Source organism: Falco punctatus (assembly GCF_963210335.1).
Source record: "Falco punctatus genome assembly, chromosome: 7".
In the NCBI taxonomy this organism is placed as follows: Eukaryota; Metazoa; Chordata; class Aves; order Falconiformes; family Falconidae; genus Falco; species Falco punctatus.
In genome coordinates this window covers 31,469,556-31,491,007 of record NC_137587.1, presented here as the reverse complement: position 1 = coordinate 31,491,007, position 21,452 = coordinate 31,469,556, and the positions used below count along the sequence as shown (strand labels likewise).

The 21,452-nt window shown below is 42.2% G+C and overlaps 1 protein-coding gene across 4 annotated transcripts in view; it reads left to right on the top strand.

Moving 5' to 3' along the window:
• ITPK1 (inositol-tetrakisphosphate 1-kinase) overlaps nucleotides 1–21,452 on the top strand; it is a 150,230-nt gene that overhangs the window by 27,832 nt on the left and 100,946 nt on the right. For all 4 annotated transcript variants that reach the window (XM_080396737.1, XM_080396739.1, XM_080396736.1 and 1 more), the window contains one exon: nucleotides 6,324–6,348. In XM_080396737.1, the coding sequence (XP_080252863.1) occupies nucleotides 6,324–6,348 (25 nt within the window). The remainder of the gene's footprint in view (nucleotides 1–6,323; nucleotides 6,349–21,452) is intronic.

The window sequence follows — 21,452 nt, the reverse complement described above, 5'->3', positions numbered from 1 at the left end:
CCTACCAAGATCTCTAATTTTCCAGTCCCTTTCAGGGTGCTTTGTTCTGATGCAGCACTCTTAAGAAGCACTTTTATAGCTGTAAATGGGGATGATATAATGCTTTGAAGATGTGGAGAAGATCAGATGGTTCTACCAAATGCCATGTATGAATGGGAAGGTGGTGTGAAAATCACTTATGGTATTGTAGTGTCTGATGTATGAGGGCTCCTATTGCTTGGCCCATTCTCTCCTTATAAAAACATGGACAAATGCACAAATGGGGCTACCCCCATATTTTTTTTTCTACTTAAAAGATTCTCTGTGGCAGCCCAAAGTCTCAGCTCTTTTCAACCCCTTTAAAGAGCACTTAAAACTCTTAAGTGAGACCTTTTTCTCCCCCATACTACAGTATCTGTTCCTACCAGCTTATAGAGGTGCACTTTATTTCCCTTCTGCTTTGGATCTGTGGTGCTTTACAGACTGAGAAAATGGAGGACTCCCTTCCCCAAATGCAAACTTTTGATCTATTTCAGTCATAAATCTTTCCAAAATACTGATTACTGAGGAAAAGCTTGCTGAAAGGTAAGAATAGTTGTATATAAACTGGTAATAATAACTCTGATTAATTGCCTGCTTGATAGTCTGTGTGCAAAAAACCAAACCACAAAAAATCCCCTCATTACAGCTCAGTCTTGCAAAGTTGCAGATGCCCTCAGTTAACTTCTGCATGCACTGATGGCTGTGGCTGCAAGCTGTCACCCCAGGACAGTGAGCACCCCTGTGCTGAGGTTGCCAGTTGGTTACTTCCCTGGTAGACAAGAAGATGGAGTTCATCAGTGATGAAAAATAATAAAAGCAAGGCTCCTCACAAATATTTAATAACAGAAATGCAGGGTATTCTGTTGATGGAAAAACTTCAGGCAAATGACCTGAACTTGCCTTTGCGCCAGGAGGAGAAATGGGCTGTCTGCAAGGCTGTGGATAGCCCGTACTGGCTGTTTTTCATGCTTTGCTTTGGTATCGCTTGCCTGGTGCCTTCCTCAGTGCCTGATAATTATGGTGTGGCGGAAAGTCTTATGGCTGCAGGTGTTTGATTTATTAATATTTATACAACTTCCTTTGACATAAATGTACTGCTTTTCCGGGAAGATGCTTTTATTTTTTATATTGAAGCAATACATTATTATTTTCCACTTATGTAGGACATTCTGGAGGTAAAACGTTCTTCTATCTGAGAAAATGAACTTTACTGCATGCACTAATAACTTCTTAGGCTAAAAGATTGCCTTTTACTTTTGAAATGGTAAATTCTGTTCGGCATTTTTCGATCTATCACTCAGACCAGATAGCAAAATTATGTTACTTAATTTAACCATAGCTATGATACTTGACCTGATAGTAATTTTCTCTTTTAACTGTCATTCACTATGTTGTTCAGGCCCTAGATGCTTGTGGGGGTCTGGTCCAAGCTGTTTACTTTGGATGTTGAAAAAACCAAACACAACCCCAAAAGCCAGCTGTTCTATGTAGTTTGAGACTGTGGTAAAACATCAGTCCCAAAACACTAATTTGTGTGCTTTCAGTAACTTGATATTGAACTCCCCTCTGAATCCATACATCATTCTGACTTTAACCACGAAGTCAGCTTGCATGGTGATTATTTTAATTGCTACTGCATATGGTGAGGCTTGCGTTATCCAGTAGTCCACTAGTTTCAGGCATAGAACAGTAAGTCATAACAAGCTTCTGGGTTATATTTGGTATTGCAGGCTAGTGCAGCGATTACTTAAATGTTTCTGGTTTTCCTTTAAGTGTTGCAATGTGTCATTCAGCAGAGCTGTGTGCTGAAGGAAGGGAACATGCAAAGCACCAGTCGGTAATTTCTGCTGCACCTGAATAGGTTCCCATAGCTTTAGGTGTGCTATGCCAGTTGAAGACACTGAAGCTTTTCTGTAACTTAGGTGTTTAGTTTTGTCACCCTCAAACACTTTTCCCCTTTTCTTCCAGAGGTTTTCTAATGTTTGCTAGTAATTTTTTTTTTTCTTTCCCCCGGCCTCGTGATTGGAGTACAAGATTCTTGTCTAGGAGAATTAAATGTATTTTTAAAACGGTGATCTCTGGGTATTCCTAGTTTAGAACTGATCATTTTTCAAACAACTGTTCAGTGAAAGCAGGCAGACACAGTCTCTTTTTGACCCAGTTGTGTTGCCTCTTTGGAGGGAGAAGGGAAATACAGCTAATAGTGATCTATCTTTTCCTTTCAGAAAGGGAGACTTGCTGTGGGTTTTGTATAGCCTATTGCCGATATCGGGAGGCAGCCAGGCCGGCTGGGAATGGGAGCCCTTCCTCTGATAGGCAGTGGCTTAATAACAAGCTGCATGGGAATAAAGAAGGGTCATGTACAACACTGAGGGACACAAGAGTGGTGGTCAGTACTCCAAGTGAAATAGCCCTCCCGCCCGCACCCCCAGGGGACAGCATCTTTGACATAGGCTTTTGTAGCTCTGGAAGCATTCTGCCTAACCTGGACAGGATCTTGTATCCCTCATGTAATTTTTCTTCACTGTCTGGCTTGTCTGCAACATTTCCAGTTCACTGCTTGTGTCTGAGCCACAGTCCTGTACCCGTGCAAGCCTCTGTGGTTTATGCTGGGAGAAGAATTTGTTGTAGTATCTCATGTATGTTAAGTGCATCTGTGGTGCATGTCTTGGCATAAGTAACAGAAAGCCTGTTCTTTGCTAAAGAAACAGCCCAAAAGAATGTACATCAAGGTTATACATGTATTTTTTCTTACTAGCTTTCTAAGCACCACAGAATGAAGTGGTGGCTGGTCCACGGTGCTGTCAGACTGCAGGGCAGTTAATTCAGCCACCGTCTTGGTCCATAGTGTGTCCTGCACAGATAGCCCCTTGCTGGGGAATTGCTTGTGGCCCACAGTCTGCTTCATTCTCTCTTTTTCCTTTCTTTTTTTTTTTTTTTTTTTATAGGGTCCTAGAGTTTCTTGTGTGTAGGATCAGCTTTCAAATGTGATGTCAGGCAGTTGGCGCAGTTAGATGCTATTGCATGCTTGGTTGCATAAGGGATGTCTTGCTGCCCCAGCCTGCAACTGTGACCTGCTCAGCTGAAAAGCCTGGAGTCACTGACTTAGGAAATCTTTGAGGCGGAGAATGAGCTAATGCTAGAACCGAGGTGCATGGTTGCTTGACATCTTGATCGTTTGGATAACTTTTGTTTTTAAAATAACTTATTTTCAAAAAAGCTATTTCAGTAGAGGATCTTTCCTGAATTAACTAATCCTCAAAATCCACATACTTCTATGGTTTCTTGTCCCCTTTGGTTACCTGAAAAACTAAAAAGTTGTCATTTTTCAGGTAACCAAAGGGGACCACCCACACCACCCCTTTCTGAAAAAGGGGAAGACCCAGCAATACATGCCAGCCTTGGTAATTGCATCTTCCTTCCAGCAGCTTTTCAAGCACGTGTGACTTTATGCCCAACAGCAGGCACCCCTTCTCTCCCTGCTCGTGTGCTGGTCTGGCTTCTTCCCTTTTGCTGGGGCAGTACAATTGGTTTCAGTAAGTCTCGGTAAATTTGCAAAGTCCATTTTGGGAGGATTATAGAAAACCTTTGGACTGACTGTGTCTCAAGTGGGTTTGGCAACCTGCTTGCAAGTATTTTTTTTTCTTCAAAGTAGAACAAAGCTTATTCAGTGTGTGTGCAGGCATGGCAAGAAATGCAGCCCTTGCCACTAGCCTCTATTCTTCCAGGGGCTCTGGAGCAGTCCTGTCTAAAGCCTGGTGTATTTTAGTGGCAGTTTTGAGTCTTTACCTTTAATCCAGGGTAGACACAGCAAAAATGTGGCTGGTTTGGTTATTTTAAGTTTTAGCTTACAATACTTGGAATGCTTCTGAGTAGGCTGCTGCCCTAATTCAAAAAAAGTATTTCCCACCTAATATTTCTTATTTATCTTGCTTAGCTGTGTGAAAATTATGGTTTCAACAATTTGGCTATTAACTCTCTCTCTATAAAATTTGTATTTTCTTCTCAAAACACAGTTGGAATGCATCTGGCCAGCCTCAGATGATGGTCTGCAGCAGTGCTTCCCACACTGTAATGGCAGTATATTAATCACCCACCACTTAACATCCTCTTGCAGATAACAGTAGCCTTTGAAATTCTGCAATAGGTGCTTGGTTTCATTTTCTTTTTAACTTCCTTGCTGAACAACGACAAGCTCTCTGTTGTGGCTGTGCACTGCATGCTGCTTCTAGGCTGGAGAAAACTCCAGCCTGGTAAAGTGGAAGAAGGAAGCAATTTGTGTCATAGATGCTGATTGATTGCTGTCCCTCTGAGCATCTTTGTAATGGCTTCCCAAAAGAAAGACTTGCTGTATTGGGCAGAAAACTGGAGGAGCCATTGTGTATTCAGCAGTGTGCAGCACTTGCAGCTATGGGCAGCACCATGGATGCTCTTAGAAAAGTACTGAGGGCAGAGTTAAGCAGTCTGCTCTGTGACCTCCCCAAAAAGGATCTTTAATTTTCACATAGGGAGTTAGGGAGACCAAAGAATAGACATTCCGGTCTTGTGCTTGCTGAGGTGCTTGATTTTTAAGTTATATTTCCTATGTCTTCCTATGTCTGTATTTCCTATGTCCAAGTGAGGAGAAGGTTCTAGCATATTTTAATAGCCTGCATATATTGGGAGGATGGCATGGAGCAGGGATGGCTGGGCTTTGTGCCAGGGATTCAGTTCTGTTCTCAAGACTAGAGCAGAAATAGTTTGTTTTGCTGGACAACTTGTCAAATGCAGTGACTGAGCTTTGTCTGGCTGTAGGTACCTGAATCTCAGCTCTCGTATCAACAGAGGAGACAGCCATCTCTGCAGATATGCCTGATTTGGCTCTACCAATTGCAGTTCTCAACATTTTGGTGTATAATTAGCAGGCCTCTCCAGTCTCTTATCCCTGACATTTCTGGGTCACCAAAACTATTCCCCAAATGGTCAAAGCATCATTCAGAGGCTTGCGCCTTTCTGACAAACCCCGAGTATTCGAAGTCTGCTCCTTCAGGAGCCAGGCTGACTGCAAGTCTCTGAACTGAAGTCCAAGTGCGTGTCTAAACCGTGTGGCATTGCACTCTGGTGTCCCCACATCCAGACTGCCTGCTGTCTAGAACAGTGTCAAGGATGCTGTGTCCATCTCCCTGCTCACATACCAGGGTGTGTGTCCCTTTCTGTCCAAAGGAAATGACAGCACTGAGGGCTGATGCGCACACAGAGTCCCATCCCAGCCTGTAGCTTGATGCTTGCTGAGGCTGGAACGATGGAGCGTACTCACTTTATGGGGTTGAATCTTAACACGTTTTGTTGTGTGGCTACTTGTGGAATTCATTAGATTTTCTTCGGGCATAGCTACATGATGTAGGGGTTGTTGCCTCTGCCTGAGGTCCGCAGTTAGATCCGTCTGACACAGTACAGTCCTAATCACCAGCTGGAGTTTTAAATAAGTGTAGTTTTGAGGCACTGCTTCCAGAATGGATAATCTGTCTTGAGCAGTGGATCTGTGGAGATGTATCTGCAATGGAGTTGCAGCAGGGTGACACATCTGGGCAGGGTGCTCCAGCTGCAGGGCAGTCTCTCTGTTCTGGACCTGACCTGTGCCTGTACCCTTCCTCTGTCTGCTTTCCTGCTCTGTTTGCAGGGTTAGTCTGTGGAGCAAGCCTGGGTGTCTTTGTGCTTGTGATGAAGACAAGCCATGGGACAGCTTCAAAGTTTCTTGGCAGGGGTTTCAAGTCACTGTGTGTGTGTAGCTCTGGGAAGTGTTCTGTGTACCAAGATGACTGGGTAGAACAAGGCTGTAAGTAAGAGGATAAATAGCTGCAAGGTGCTCTGTTCATTCTCCCTGACATTTATGCCTGTATACTTGGATCAAAATCAAAGATCTGTCCATCATGTGGGATGTGCTTTGGTGCAATTCACACACTCTGAGGGCAGATAAGAAATGAAGAGCAAAGTAGAAGTGACTAAAATTAATGCACATCTTCCCTAACATGACCCACCTCCTACCTCTGCTCATCTGCAGCTGTATCAGTCCCAGTGGTGTGGCTGCTTAGTATGCGTCTTGGGTCACTTCTGAGGCCATGGTCCAGAAGCTGCCCAAGTGCTTCCTAGGCAGGGAGTGGAACTGAACAAGTGCTTTCCCAAATTTGAGTCAGGCCCATTAGTGCAGATTTTTATTGTTTGCATTCTAGTATGAAGCAACCCTTTTCCATTGGTATTTGTTTTTAGATATTCCCTACATTTCAAACATTAATGATTCCTTTTTTTTTCCTTTTCTTTTCCAGGAAAAGAGGAGTAGAAGTAGTACAGGTGAGTAAAAATGATACTTGATTTTTTTCCCTCCTCTATTTTCTTGTAAAGAAGGTTTACTGATTTTTAAATGCTGTCATTTGGATGTCAATATGACCTGGGCTTAATTAATTTTGTTTTCTTTTCATCCAATTCTCTGATATGGACACTGTTTTTGGAAAAAAGAGGATCCCCCTTTTGTGAGGCATGTGTTGAGCCCATCTAATCTTAAGTCAACAGGTGCCCTGGTGAAAGTGGGAATGCAGTTAGATTCTTCTTGTGTCTGTTAATTAATAAGATGTGGTAGTTGATTACATGATGTTACTCTGTGTTTATTGCATTCACAGTCAGGCTTAACAGAAGCAGGAGCTGACCTTTGAAAAAAAAATATGGCTTAAGGAATGTTCTCTAACCCAGTGAGCAGAGAAATGATACAAAGTGCCTTCCAGTTGTAGCCCATGTACAGTGAAGTTCAGGTGTTGGCTACATTTGTTCTTTCCCGGGTCTGAATGGTCATATTTCACACGAAGTGTTACTTAAAGGGTGATGGCAACTTGGGAAAGGAATTATGTTACCGTGACAGCTGTAACATAGAGCATTATAGCCCTAACAGATCAAAAGGGAAGCATACTCTTTCCTTCTGGTTTATCTTATGTCCTTAGAAGAGCTGTGTGTCACAGGTTTCACTCTTGCTGATGCTTACTGAGTGCTCACTTTGCACTCTGGTCAGTGTGTTCCTCACACTTGTTTTCTAGTACCTCAGAGATGAAAATGCCTCAATAGAGAGGAGGAAAACAGGGTGCTAACCACTGATAGTTGAGGCTGCTTGTAAGTCCATGTGAAAAGTGCTTCTCAACAGCAGCAGGGAGTAGGAGAAAAGCTCAAAAAAATTACAAATGAGGACATGTTATTTTAAAGAATCCACTATCAGAAAAGGTTTAAACAGATTCTCTTTGCTACTTACCTGAAAGATATATTTTCCAGTTTATGTGCTTGGTATCCGCAAAAATATGGGATACTGCATGGTATTACAATGAAAAGGGGCATATACTTTACTGGCTGCGTTTAACCTTTCACCAGTACACCATCATCTCTTACTTGTATCTCCTGTTGCTCAGAGCTAAGGAGGAGCTTCTTTTGTGATAATAGCATCTCCAGATAGATACTTAGAAACCAGTATTTGCAAAACACAGCTTCACAAGCAGCACAGGGAGAAAGCTGTTTCACTGTCCAGGGGATACTGTTATTTTAGTAATACCCCAGCACATTATATTCTCATGTCTGCATTTGTTATACATGCCTTGCACCTACGCTGTACGTTTAAGCAGCAAAGTGCTCATATGAGATCAATTCAGTGATGCACTGATCAGCTGAGCAGCGGGCAAATTCCATGTTACTTTGTGGATAAAGTTACTGTCCTTCTATGGGTTACCTGTTAGTCTTCTGATGTCTGTGTAGCTTAATGGGTAGGCATCAGACACAAAATAATTGGAAAGGATTTCTTTATTGGAATAGCATTTTGGGAAGCATTTGGACAGAACTACAAAGGACTTTGTGACACAGGACTTTGTGCAAAAGTATTTTGTGGTCTCAAATGTCACAGTATAGTTGAGATGTCAGACTAACCTATACTGGGAATTTGTGCCCCAAAGGCATACCCTGAACACTGACGCCTGCTGCTCTGCTATAGAGAGTGGATGGCTGTGTGTGATCACCCCTTGCCTATCGCTTGTGTGTTGCTTCCTTCATATATGCTGATGCATGTACTTGTAGCCAGTAGGGGATGTATCAGAAATGGGTTCTTTCTCCATTCAGCATTCCTTAGGAAGCTTGCTTGAGTCACCTGACATAATCAATCCTACTAGCCCTGCTTCTAGATGGAGGATGTTTTGGTGTCGACCTGCTGGGCAAAGTTTATTTGATAGAGGGAATATTGTTTTCCTGTGTTAAACAGCAGTGTTTCTTGGATTTGTTTCCCCTTCCCCTTTAAAGAAACTATACTGTTCAAGAGAAACCAGCTCTTACACCTGACAACAGAAAGTAACACAAACTGCATAAATACACAGGCTATTTATCTATTTTCTTCTCTACATAATTTTTTTAAAAATTCTGAATTTAGATGTACTCTCCAGTAATAAGTAGTGAGATGGAGGGTAAGATTCAGTTAATGACTACTAGACAGCAAAGCACGGTGGACTGGTATGTGCTGGCTTCTGTGAACAGACATCAGATTATTCTTTTCCAAAGATGTTTCACAAGAGCAGGGAAGAATTTCCTGCTACTAAAGGGAAGTCTTTGAAGTTTTCAAATAAACACCTGTGTGACTTGTTTCCTTCCTGCAGTAGGGGTTTAGGATGGTCCTCTAGTCTTCACCTAGACCGATGAAATCCTCTTACTTTGCTTTCTTAAGGCTAATTGTGCTGTGCAGATTATCAGCAAGCTGCTGCTAGACAGCAATTAACATTCTGTGATTTGTGTTCAAGTTCTGTGTTTTGTCTTAGACTTTCAGTTCCAGTAAAAAGAGTAGTTCTAGCTTTCTATTCTACGAGTGGGGAAGCATGCGCATCCTCTGAAGAGAAATATTGGAAGAATAGGACTGGCAGTGGGGTGCTTAACAGGCATATTCCTTGATCCAGTGGTAAGACATTATTCAAGCATCGCATTGAAAACAAAGAACCTCTCAAGTTGTCTGGTGATAGGTAATTGGAATTTTTTTAGAAATATTGATTGAATTCTTACATAGTGAGAATTCATTGTGAACTCAGTGCATAGGAGCTGAAATGCATGATGTTATATAGTACAATTGAGTAACACCCATCAAGCTATCTGGCTTAAAAGATAGTACAGTAGATGAATTAATAAAAAGCTGTCGAGGTTATGAACTTGCAAAAGACAGTATGAGTCTGAGCTTGCACTCAAACACTTGGGAGCATTAATAGGTTAGCTTATTTCTCTTTTTTTCCAGTGGCAGAACTCTAAATAGCAGCATCTTTAAGATCTGGCAGTCTTTTGGAACTAGATTTGCTTTCTGCTGCTTAAATCCAAGTCAGTGGGGCAGCTACAAACCAGTGTTACGTTGCAAGAAAAACCCATGTCTTCCTGACTTTTAAATATGGGCTCTTAACAGAATTCCGTGTTGTATCTCTTACCTTGTAGCTGGTCATTTGCTTAATTGAAGTAGGCATCATCCTAGTATCAGGGTGTTTTCTGAATTAGGGTGCTTGCTTGTTTGTACCCTGTGAAGTAAGGAAGCGCTCCTGCTAAATTGGGGCAAGAGGGAAGACTGAAGGATGTGCCCGTGCTCCCCTTAGGGAGCCTGCCTGTTGCTGTAGCAGCCCCAGTGCTATTGGGAGCTGTGCTGGCAAACCTGGGCGGCCGGGGGTCTAGCTGCGGGTGCCTCAGAAGAGGTGTGGGGCCATGCACTGCCCAGTGTTGGGGCTTCCCCGTGTTGTTGTGTGGCACACAAAGGGAAAGGAAGAGCAGCTGAAGGTGGTCAGCAGACCTGGTGTTGCTGGTTTTCATCCAGTGAAAAACAGCACCAATTCAGCTGCATTTAATCATAAGGCTGCATTTAAAGTATTCTGAATGAAATGCTCTTGCAGTTTCTGTAGCAGTTACTTACCTCCTCTTTCTTGCCAGGTCTTCCCACCCCTCACAGCTGCCTGCTCAGCTGGAGTAGTGTGAGCTGGTGGCCAGAGGAGGGGTGGAGATGCTCTGAGCAGGTGACAAACATGACCGAAGCCCATCTGCTGTGGCCTGCAGGCAGTTACTGGGCAGGCAGCAGCTGGCAAGGCTGAGATAGAGCAGCTCTTGCACTGGCATTGGCGTGACTTGCCAGTAGATACGTAAATTAAGGCATTTCTTAGTAAATTCTTTCCTCACCCTTTCAAGGGAAAGGCAGCCTCTGATGTTATGCAGTGGTTGTCTGATGAAGCATTTACCATTAAATAATTATTTTCTATAATGGATCTAGCAAATAAGGGGTTTGGGTAGTTTCTAAAAGCTAAAGCTGGTTTTAATGTTTTTTAGTAAAAGCTTCATTTTGTTCAATTTCACCCCTCCTTCCCCCAAATTAGCATAAGGCCTAATTTAGAACTGAAAATTGTTGGTGGTTCTTCAGCCAGTAAAGTATCCATTTTCTTATGACTTTGTGCGCTGGCGAGGGAGAGAGAGAACATCCCCATCTACCTTGTTTTTCAGGAAAAAATCTGTTTGGCTTAGTCTGAAGAATGTAAGATTGAAAACATGTGCAGCGAAGTGGAAATCATCACAAGTACCTCTGATGGGGACATGCATTTATTTTTGTTTCACAAGTTATGCAAATCCTGAATAATTAGCTGCAGCCCTTTGGCTTCTGACAAATTGCCAGTTTGGTCTTTGTGTGACAAAGTTCGGAGCCTTTGCATTTCTCACAACTTCAAAGCCGTTTTGAGCACTTCCACGCTCAAGTTTTCCTAGAGCTTTTGCCTGCATTTTTTTTAATTATAAATAGCGATTATTTCCTATTTTTGGTGGGTATTTTTGGTTCAGATGAACACTAATCTCTTTTATCTTAGAAAGATGTTCTAGTCAGTTGGCTATAAAAGTGGGATTAGTCATTGTATTTCAAGCTGCACATTTTTTAATAGCAGTGGGATGGGGAGGACAACATGTTTTCCAATGTGGAACAGCTGATTGTAGTAGTTACAATGGTCTCGCCTGCTGTTTTGTTTTTCCTTTTTCCCCCGACTCCCTGGGAATTGAGATATTTTAATTCTTTTTTTACTTTGGAGAAGAAAACTGTCCTTTGAGCTGTGGGTTTTACTTGAAGCCTGTGAAGGAGAATTGAAGATCCCCTTCTCCCTTTTTAATTCTTCAATCAGAGTAAAATACTAATGACAACAGTTCCCACTAATTGTTGCCAGGGAACTGTTGTTTTCTTGAAATGGAGAGGTTTATTTTCACATGAAGTATTAATGGAATAACCTTGGAATAGCAGTGTTCTGAGAAAAGGAGCTTATAAAATATATATCCGATAGCATATACAGAAAGATAGGACTGGAAAGCTTCCAAAGCAAGCAGGGTTGTTGAGATGTTGGAGAATTGGCTGTCTAGTACAGGGAGAAGAAAGTTTATTTTTACATGTATGCCAGGCCCTCAGTAAAGTGCATGTTGTCCTGGGAATGGCAGTCTGCTTTGCCTTCAATGCATTTTTTGGAATGATGCTACAAAAGCCCTCTAGCCCTCCCCAGTCTGGATTGCGTGAGGTACTTTGCATGTGCTTGAAGGTGAGGGGCTGCTGGTTAAAATCTTGAAAACATTCTGGTACTTCTTAGCATCAGCACTACGCAGAGTGTGCTGAGAACGCAAAGTGAGGTCTTCGAAAAAAGTGTAATAATCTCACCTTTAAATCCAGAAATAGCAGGACTGTGGAAGAACAGATCCCTGAATCCTCTCCTTGGCCCTTCCCAGTAGGGGAGGTCCCTCTGTGTGAGGCTTCTTGGTACCCAAGAAGCAGCATTGCCCAGCAGGAGTGAAGCACGGGTTCCAGTGCAGGGAAGGGTTTTTTTGGCATGCCGCTGTATATTGCGTCAGCACGTTGGTCACTGAAGTACAGCGTGGCCCTTTTCTGTTCCAGTGGGGAGGAAGGATAAATACACATTTGTTGCAGCAGGGGAGGAAGACAAAACTACAGTACGTTTTCACCACGTGGATTAAGCAGATTAAATAAATAAACTGTTATTCTTAAAAACTGGACAGAGTAAGCCAACCAAAAATGCATTTAGATCTGATTTATTTTCACTCTTGGTGAGTGAATGAGAGAACCATGAAGAAATTTTTGTGGCTCAGAGAGCTATAGGCTCTGCCATCACTTGCAGAAGTCACCTGGGTGAGTGAAAACATGACTAAGATTTAGACATCTGTAACAGATACGTAATGAATGGCTGTCAGGTTTGAGCTTGTACTGCTTTGGCCCATGGAGCCAGCTCTGCCCAGCCCCTTTGTCTTCTCCTGACTCCTTGGTATGTACTGATGAGGCAGTGAGTCCTAACTACTAAAGGCTGGGAATTGGGATGTCCTGGGGTGGAAATCCAGTCTGCATGGGACCTCTGCCAAAGATTTTGATGACTGTAATGGGACCGAGATCTCAGTGTGGAGTTGCCTCTCTTTGTCACTTACTGCAGACACTTTGGACAACTCCCTTACAAATTCTGCCTCTTGTTCCTAATGAAGGTGGTAATATTCCATGTAGTAGAATGCCATTTAAGTTGCTTTGAGATGCCAGAATGGAGGAGTTGTAGAGTAAGATGAGTGTGTGAAGGAAAATGGGACTATTAATGGGGGCTGGTAATTTCTGCAGTTTGCTGTGTGTAATATTCCTTTAGTCATCAGCGTATAAGTGCCTCCCCAGATACTTTTGTGAACTGCAAAGCTGCATAATCCTTCTTTAGGAAACAGTGTGGGTAAACATAAGACCCTGACAGAAATGCTGGGGAGTAAAACTCTGTATTTGCCTCCTTTTGACTAGGAATATTTTGCAACATACAGTCTCAGTCTTTGCACTAAATGACAATTAGACATTGCATTTATTAATCATGATTATTGCAGTGGTGCCTATGGGCAACAAAGACTGGGACTTTAGTTTTGGGCTGCACTAAACAATAGGATTATTTGTCTCACTGGAGGCAGATGTTGTGTTACATTATCAAGGCAGGGCAAATGCAGTGTTTTTGGAGACAATGTGACTTCGGAAATGCCATATTTTAAAGCCAACCTGTCTCATCTGCGGTTTGCTGAAACTGCAAAGTCTGTGTTGAAGTACAAATATGCACATGGCTCTTTTGACCTTTTCTGAAGTTTTTTCTTGGAGTAGGAAGAATGGGGAGTTAGTATGATACCATGCCAAAGGTAACACTTGTCTCTGACCCTAGTACTGAGGTGTCTTCTCCCAGCTGAATGTCCCATCGTTTGTCTGTTTTGGGGGCAAACTCATGCAGTTCTCAGCTCAGGCAGAGCTGCAAGCTCATTCCTGCAACAGCAGTTGTAACCCTGTCTTCAGTCCTGGGGTTTTGTTCCACAATGTTCCTTTGGGAGCAATGACTCTGGTATCCACCATAGCTCAGACTTGCTTCAAACCAAAGCTTTGTAGAGAGGATATTACCAGAACAGTAAAGGAGACTGTATGCCTGCCTTTCTCAGGGAGGGTGGCTAGTAGGCGTGAACTTCCAGAGGACTCTGCAGAACACCAGTGGAGTTTGTGGAAGTTGTTGTAGTGTATATTGTTGACTCTGCCTTTCTCCAGCTTCTGCAAAAGTTATTTACTCCTTTGGTCTGGGCTGTGACCTGAGATAGTTGTCTATGGAGATCATTGCATGCTTGTTTGCTCTTCTGGCACTTCACAATTAAAGGAGATAAATGTATTCATGTCACAAGATGGAATGGGGTTCCAATAAAACCTGGTGCTTAAAGACATTAGGCCCTGAAGTTTCTTAAGTTAGAGAAACTCTTAGCACACGTACTTCAGCTGCCCTTATATAAAACAGGGCACATTCAAACACAGTGAAACCTGGAAATGGTTTGCTGAACCTGATTGCCTTCATGGAATTACAACAGAAGAAAGTAGAGTGGCTTCAGCTTAATCAGAACAGCCTAACTTCTCCTCCACCCGCTCTGTTGGTTTTTTTTTCTTGAAGGGACACTTTTAAGAATGATGTATTTTGCTAGAAGGAATATTTATTATTCACTTTAACTCTGCATTTCTGGTGAAAGCAATACACTGGTGCTTTGTTTTCTTTGGTGACAGCATAGACCTTGTTTTGCTGTATCTCTGAAGGTAGGCAGATCAGACAGAAAAGCATATGCTGTATATGTTTTCTATGCCTTTGGTTGTTGGTTTGCAGTATCTCTCATACTGACATAGCATATCAGTGGAAAACACTCATGGACTTTTTGACTGTTTTTAATCACTGTCTTTGTCTCGTTTTTGAGCATGTTTACTGCTAAAATTGATTTTGCACTGCTACCAAAAGCTGTGCAATTAATAGCTTAGAGTGGGAATTGTTGAATGTAGGATCTCAGTCCAAGGAAGAAAGGAGAGAGACGCGACAGTTAGATGATTACGGGCATAGTTTCTCTAAAGTGAGGTAGAAGTGGGTTATCCAAAATTGTTTCTTTAGCATAAGGTCAGATCTGTGGAAAATTTGAGAGCTGTAGTATCTTAATTATTCTTTTCATCCTCCTTTCCTCACGTGACTTCTCCAAAAGGAGACTGCTGCTGCAGCTTCCTAGATAAGATTACTGTGGTTCTCTCCTGGCTATGCCGGGAGCAAGGGTGAGCCAACCACAGTTGTTAAATGAATCAAAATAGACATTGGATACTGAACGGTATGATCTGCCGTAAGCAGTCACTTAGCAATTGGTAGAAATAGAGCCCCTCCTTTTTGAAAGCTTTTTTTTAAAGGAAGAAGTTTGAGGGCAGGAGTTGACTTTCTTCCCATAGACTGGGGGTAGGAGCTGGAGACAAGGCTTCTCCGGCAGGTGTGTGTGAATATATCTCTGTTGCTCAGATTTATACTGGGGATGACATGGTTGGTATATTTAAAGACAGTGTGCTATTGACGTAATACTGAAGCTGTATAAATCTCAAAGCCAGAGGAGCCACAAAAGCCAACAAGCTTTGTCCGTGCAGTGCTGCAAGGCAGATTCATCAGTGGTCGTCACACCCTGTGCTCTGCTGCTTCCCCTCCTGCTCACCCATCTGTAGAGCACTGGGTTTGTTCATAGGAGGCTTTGTATCCATGCTCTCTGACTTACCTGCACATTAAAACCAAAGGAAATCCAAGCCTGCCTTTGGTATACAGCATAGATTTGTCACTGAAATGGTGATGCCATAGTATGTTTTACTTGTTCCCTTCTTATGTTAAGGTTATTTTTCTAAAGGAGTCAAAATATTTTATTGGTTGCTCCTATTACAGGTCAGCAAAAGCATGTCAAGAGAGCTTGTCCTCTAGATTTGCTTAAAGTTTGCTTGTTGACCTGTAGGATCCTAAGGCAATGCTGTCAGTTAACCAGTCATTAAGATATCTGACATTCCAGCCACGGAAAAAAACCCCAAACCAACCTAAATTGAAATGTGGGTGGTGCTCCTGTGTCTTTGAAAAATGACACAACAGAGATTATGAGTAGGAAGGCAGAAACCACACCTTATACTCTTCTTTTAGCATCCAGGGTAGTTCAGAGTCTTACCCGAGTTCACTAGTAATTTTTTTAACCTGAGGTTGCTTTGATAAATTATATCTGCCTCATTTAATTTCCCAACTGGTGTGCTTCCTTGAACAAAAGGTGTTTTGTATCTAATGTAAAGTTACTGTATAGGTTAAGTTACATGTATATTCTGTCCTCATTTGAGTGTTTGTTATGAGTATTCAGTAGTCAGTAAGGACATTAAAAAATAATAATAATAAATTCCTCCTGGTACCTTGCCAGAGTGCAGACAAGTTATTTACAGTGTTTTGACAGAATCATCTGAAGACGAGATGGAAAAGATGCCATTGGGACTGAGCTAATACTGTAAGAGACTGAAATGTAGGGGAAACAACTGTTGTAGAGGAATTTTTGGCTGACTTTGCGAACTGAGAAAAGCTTTTTAGCTTTGTTTTTGTAGTAAACTGTTGGCTGGAGCCAGAAGCTTCCTTTACTCAAAGGTCTAAGTGCGTCTGAAATTGTTTTCTTGTACAAGAAGCTTCATTGCACAACTCCACTGTCCTGTAACCTCAGCAGCGCAGTTACTGTGTTAAAATTGTTCATTGAATTACTGGTAACAGAGATTAGAGGACAAAGTAACTGCAGTCTATAGAGAATTTATGTTGATTGCAGAGAGATCATTTGTGCTTTAGGTTAGCTTAGAAAATGTTCTTTCCTGTGACCTAGATGAGCTTATCTTGTAATACCCTTTCCTTTATGATAACATCCTTAAGTGGCTGAAAAAAGAACAGCAGCTATAAAGGGGGGGGGGGGGGGGGAAGTACAAGCAGTTTGAAATGGAGTCAAAGCAGATGTAGTCATGTTCATGAGCCTGCTGTGGTGATGACTTGCATACCATTCAAGGCCTTTATGACTGGTTATCATTGAACTAAGTGACTGAAAAGGAGGTAGAGATAATTTGCTCCCTGCTGGTGAGTGATCCTCCTACCTGTCCCTGCTCCTGATGGTTCTTCTGCCTCTGAGCCAAAACGGGCAGGTTGGAGTTGCTGGTGGGTTTCTAACAGTGATGCTCCTGCATTGACCAGAAGACCTTTTTTCTTGCCAGTCAAGTAAGTGCACCACCCTCACACTGCTTTCAGCTCTTGCTGGGTGAGGAAACTACACCCCAGTTGTCAGTCTTGCCTAACAGGTGTGTTGAATGCTTACTTTTGATAAACACCGTGATGACTTGCCTTAGATGTTACTGCCTGCTGGGTCTCTTCTTAGATTCTTCAACCAGCTTGTATGGTTAGATCAATGCATCTCTATTTTTTTCTGTGCTTCCTAAAACCTGGGTATTTTTGATTGAGCCTGTAAAAGTTGATGCACACAAAAGTTGTGTTGGCTTTGGAGCAGTGTGCTGCATGGATGTGCTGCTGCTTTACCTGAGCTGGTACGGCTGGCCTCTGATTTGTACGCAGCTGCCAGGGCTAGAGCATGTTCAGCGTATCCAGTATGGTCCAGGCCTTACAGTGCCTCTTAAGGGGTGGTTGGTGTAATGTCTTTTTACTGATTTAGGGCAGTTAGCCCATTGTACAGCAGCTCAGTGGCTTATATTTACTTCTCTGTTAGGATCGAGTAGGTCCAGCTTCAAGGAAGGAAAGAGGATAGCAACATACCCTGGTGGTCAGTGGGTAGTTAGTTTGCATTATGGAAAGCTGGATAGCAAGTGGAAACGTATTTTCCCAGCTGTTACTTCAACTTCTGCATTGTCGTGTTCCTTTTTGCTTAAACGGCAAAGTGCTGATTTAGTCACTCAGAAGGTTTGAGTGATGTTTTCAGCAGGTCTGCTTTCATCATGCTCCTGGCTTTGGTTTCCAAGTCCCTGCTCTGCCAACCAGTGTACACTCTGGTGTGCGAGGAGGACCTCTCCAGACAGCAGTGGAGGAGGGAGTGCCTTACCCAGAGGTTCCCCCAGGAAACCAGCTGGAAGCACCATGGTTGCAGCATTGCAGGGAGACTTTGGAGGGACTGAGCTCAAACCAAAGGTGCTTCTAGAAGACAGGTGTGGCCAGCCCACTGCCTTTGAGCCACCTGGGACTTGAAAGCAGTTCTCATGCAGCTGCTATGCCATGGTCATGTCCCAGGAGTTGTGGTAGTCCTGAATCAGCTGAGGTTATTGCGGGGTGTCCTGTTCTTTCTTAACAGCCAGAAAGGGCTCTGTTGTGTGTTTCTGTAGCTCTCGGCTCTGTGTCTCTTTTGATGTGTCCTTCTCAAATCAATGAATCTTGACTGCTTTTGCCTTTTCCTTAGCACTGAATATTCCTAGTTCTTGAGGACTGTTTTTTTGTAACTATTGTTCAAGAGTCTCCTGGGATGGGTACAACTTAACTCTGCTTACAGCGTAAGTGATTTGCAAGTAATACTAGGCTGTCTTCTTTGCTTTGTGTAGGGAATTGCAATGTAAATGCTGCATAATCATGCATGAAAAATAATCTGTCCGTGGAAATGCTGTCTTGAAGGTCGTCATTATTACTGCCCAGATATGGCTGTCTGTGGCCAAGGTTTGGTGCAGTAATACCATCAAGTTAATGTTTAAAAGAAGAGCTAACAGAGTTTACTTCATCTTCATTAGACAGGAGTACCAAGCGTAGTTGCTGATGATTAGGAATTTTAATTTCTTATAAATTTTCTTAAGCTTGATGTGCTACAACTTTTATTTATTGAATCTATCAGGATTGTTTATGATTTTGTCTCAAGAACTTTGTGTGTTTGCAGAGGATAACTTAGCAACAGCCTACAGCATAGTGAGGTTGCCTATGGCATGGTCACACTAGTACGATGAACCGTAAAACAATGAGGAAACACCCAGGAACAGCAAGTAAATAGAACTTTAAAGCAAAACAAAGCAGTCCACTTACTGAAGAGTTCCATGTTTCTGTGGGGCACTGTTTGTAAAATTCTTTGCTTTTCAGTCTTTACTTGCATGTTTGTCATCCTGATCTAAGGGTACTCTCTGCCTCTGTAGGTGTTCATGGTATGTCTGCAGCTGCTGTAATGGAGCATCTCCTGAGTATTCAAAATAGAAGCGAATATATGATATTAAAGCAACTCACACTTTAATCTGCTAAATCTTCTTATTTAGTGCTTCACCAAGCTGAGGAATAAAAGTTGGCTGAAGGGGTGTGGGATCTAGGCTGGTATTCCAACTTTAAAGCTGTATGCTAATGTTGTAAGACTGCTGTTTCTAATAATCAACATTTCTTTTCCTGAGAGTGGTAGGGTTTTTATCTTGTTTAGGGTTTGGGTTTAGGGATTTGTTTCTTCTTTTTTTTTGATATTGAGAGGGATTATAAATTCAAGTCTGAATATCTGCATATTTCAGACCACTTATTGTTGTATATTGATACTGATAACTCGCTTGACTTAAATGACTTGGTTTGCATTGGAGGTGAAAGCTGAATGCAGTGAGAAAACATTTTCTTTTTTAAAAATTGTCCTCAGGGTCTGAGGTATGGACATGAAATACATGGTAAATACCCCACATCTGTGTTTGGTAGGCAACAGTAACTTGACAGGAACATAGCTGACATTGTGGTTATGGATTTTACTGGTTCAAGGGGCACATAGTAGGTGGGGAAACGTTGAGTGTTGAAAAGTCATGCTTTATTTTAACTATTCTTTCGGATTCTGGGATGTAGGGTGAAGAAATTCTACCATTTTTTGAGCTTTTCAAGAAGAAACCGAACTGCAGTATTTGCATTTAGGTCTAGTGTTACCTGAGTTTTAAAAGAGTTTGAGTATGAATCTACGTTTTAGTAGAAAAGGTGAGATTTCAGTAGAATTCAGGTTGTTGCTGCTGGTATTCCTGCAGTCACTTCAGATTCTTCATCCCCTGACCTTAGAATCTGGTGTCTTCAAGGAGAAGAAAACAGGGAATGATATTATTTTGCTCTGAAAATATCCCATGTAAAACAGACTTTCATAGTAAGGAAAGTATGACAGTACAGTGCTGAGCATGAGCCGTGGTACTTTCTACTAAAACAATGAGGCTGACTTAGTGAAAGACCTCAGGTCTTCCCTCTGTTGCTAACTTACACTGCCATACAACAGTTGGAACAGTTCAACATAAGAACAGTGCTGAATTATCTCTGTTTGTAAAACCATGTCTATAATATATTTTAACACTAGCTGTCTGAGATCTTTCAGTGTTGCATACTTCACTGACTCGAAGGCTGTCATGCTTGCATGCTTACTTCGTTCGTAACACTACAGATGTTGAAAATCATGCTTCACTGTGTTGTCAAGGTTTATCTGAGATGAGCCAGCTATTAAGGAGGTAGGGCAAGGTCATGCCTTTACACATGTAGTCTGTTTGGGGCAGTCACACAGTTTGTTTAACCTGATGGGGTAAGTCAAACTAAACCTGTCTTGGTTGTCTTGTTCTGTGCATGGCATAAAGAGATTATCTAAGGTTGTGCTGTCCTTTCTCCAGATGCTTGCAGCAGTCAGGGATTTGAAGAATTTACATTTGATGGGAACAAGAAACCATTAATTGTGGCTAGAGCTTTCAGTTAAGTGCCCTCATTGCACTTGTTTGCATTTAAAAGCACATGCAGCGTTTCCTGTCATTTCAGTCTGATTTTGACTTTTCTCTCCTGTCTGTTTTCTGTGAAAAACAGTGGATACTTACCTACTTTAATACCCATTGCCTCATGTTTGTCATTTCACCTATTCTAAAAGCCATACATTTGATGAATGAACGGGTAAAAGAATAAACTCTATACAAGCTAACTCTAAACCTAAAGCCCATGAAAATACGTATAACTACATATATAAAATATGTAGAGTTAGCCTTCATGAAAACATTAGATGACACTTCTCTGTGTGTTGTAGTTTTGGGATAAAGTGCTTGAAAGAAAGCCAAGGCATTTCTACCAAAAAGTTTGTCACTTAATCTCCATGCTGAAAGCATTGTTTAAGTCAAGGTTACATAAACCTTGCTGGTCATAGGTTTGCATTTTGTCCCTTATTTTGTAGAGTTTTACTGTCTCCTTTGTTTAAGCTCTGCATATGGGACTTCCTTTTGAGCTGAATGTTTCTGCAGTTAGCATAAGCAGGTTAAGCCTAAAGGACAGAGCTTTTGAAGAGCAAATTTCAAACTTCAAACCACTCTTTGCACTGGCTCGGTATCCTTCTTTGTTCCCCTTCACAAATGTCTGGGCTGTGGTGTTCAGAACAGGCTGTACTGAAGGATGTATGTTTAGGGCCTGTCCTGTGCTTGAAGTTGGCTGGAGGCAAGCCAGCTCTTCATTTTGAGGTTGCAGAATTGTGCTAGCGTGGCAGAGGACTGGCTTTGTTTCTCCATGGGACTTACTAGCCTCCTGAGCCCTGTGCCGTGCCAGTGAGGCCAGGCAGCATCCCTGGTAGAGCCAGGTTATGTCTGCTCTGCCTCTGCAAAAAGAGGCAGATTGTACGTGTCTCTGCCCGTATGTGACCACAGACCTAGCCAAAATCCATGAATCCGTGTGAGTACAGTATTTGAATGACTGTTTATGTAGAGAGAGCATTGATGATGGGAAGCCTCCTGCAGCATGATGAACTATTAGGGTAGTCCCCTCTAAACTGCTGGCTCCCTTCTGCTGCGTGCTAACTAAGTACCAGCTTATGCTGCTGTGTTTCTCGCAGCTTGTTTCTTGCACCAAGACAGGCAGAAGAGTGCTTTGTGACTCACGTGTTACCTGCAGCACACCCTGGGCTGTAAGCTAGGGGAAATGATCATTAGAAGATACTACTACTTACCAAATTAGCTTCATAGCTAGTTGAAACTGTTTAAAATCATGATTTTTGTTATTTTCACAAAGGTGTTTTGGCAGATTATCACTTTTGATGGAGGTCATGGTGAGGGGCTGGGGCTTGGGCTGTAGGACAAAGCATGACCATATTGGTCCTTCTTGTATCTG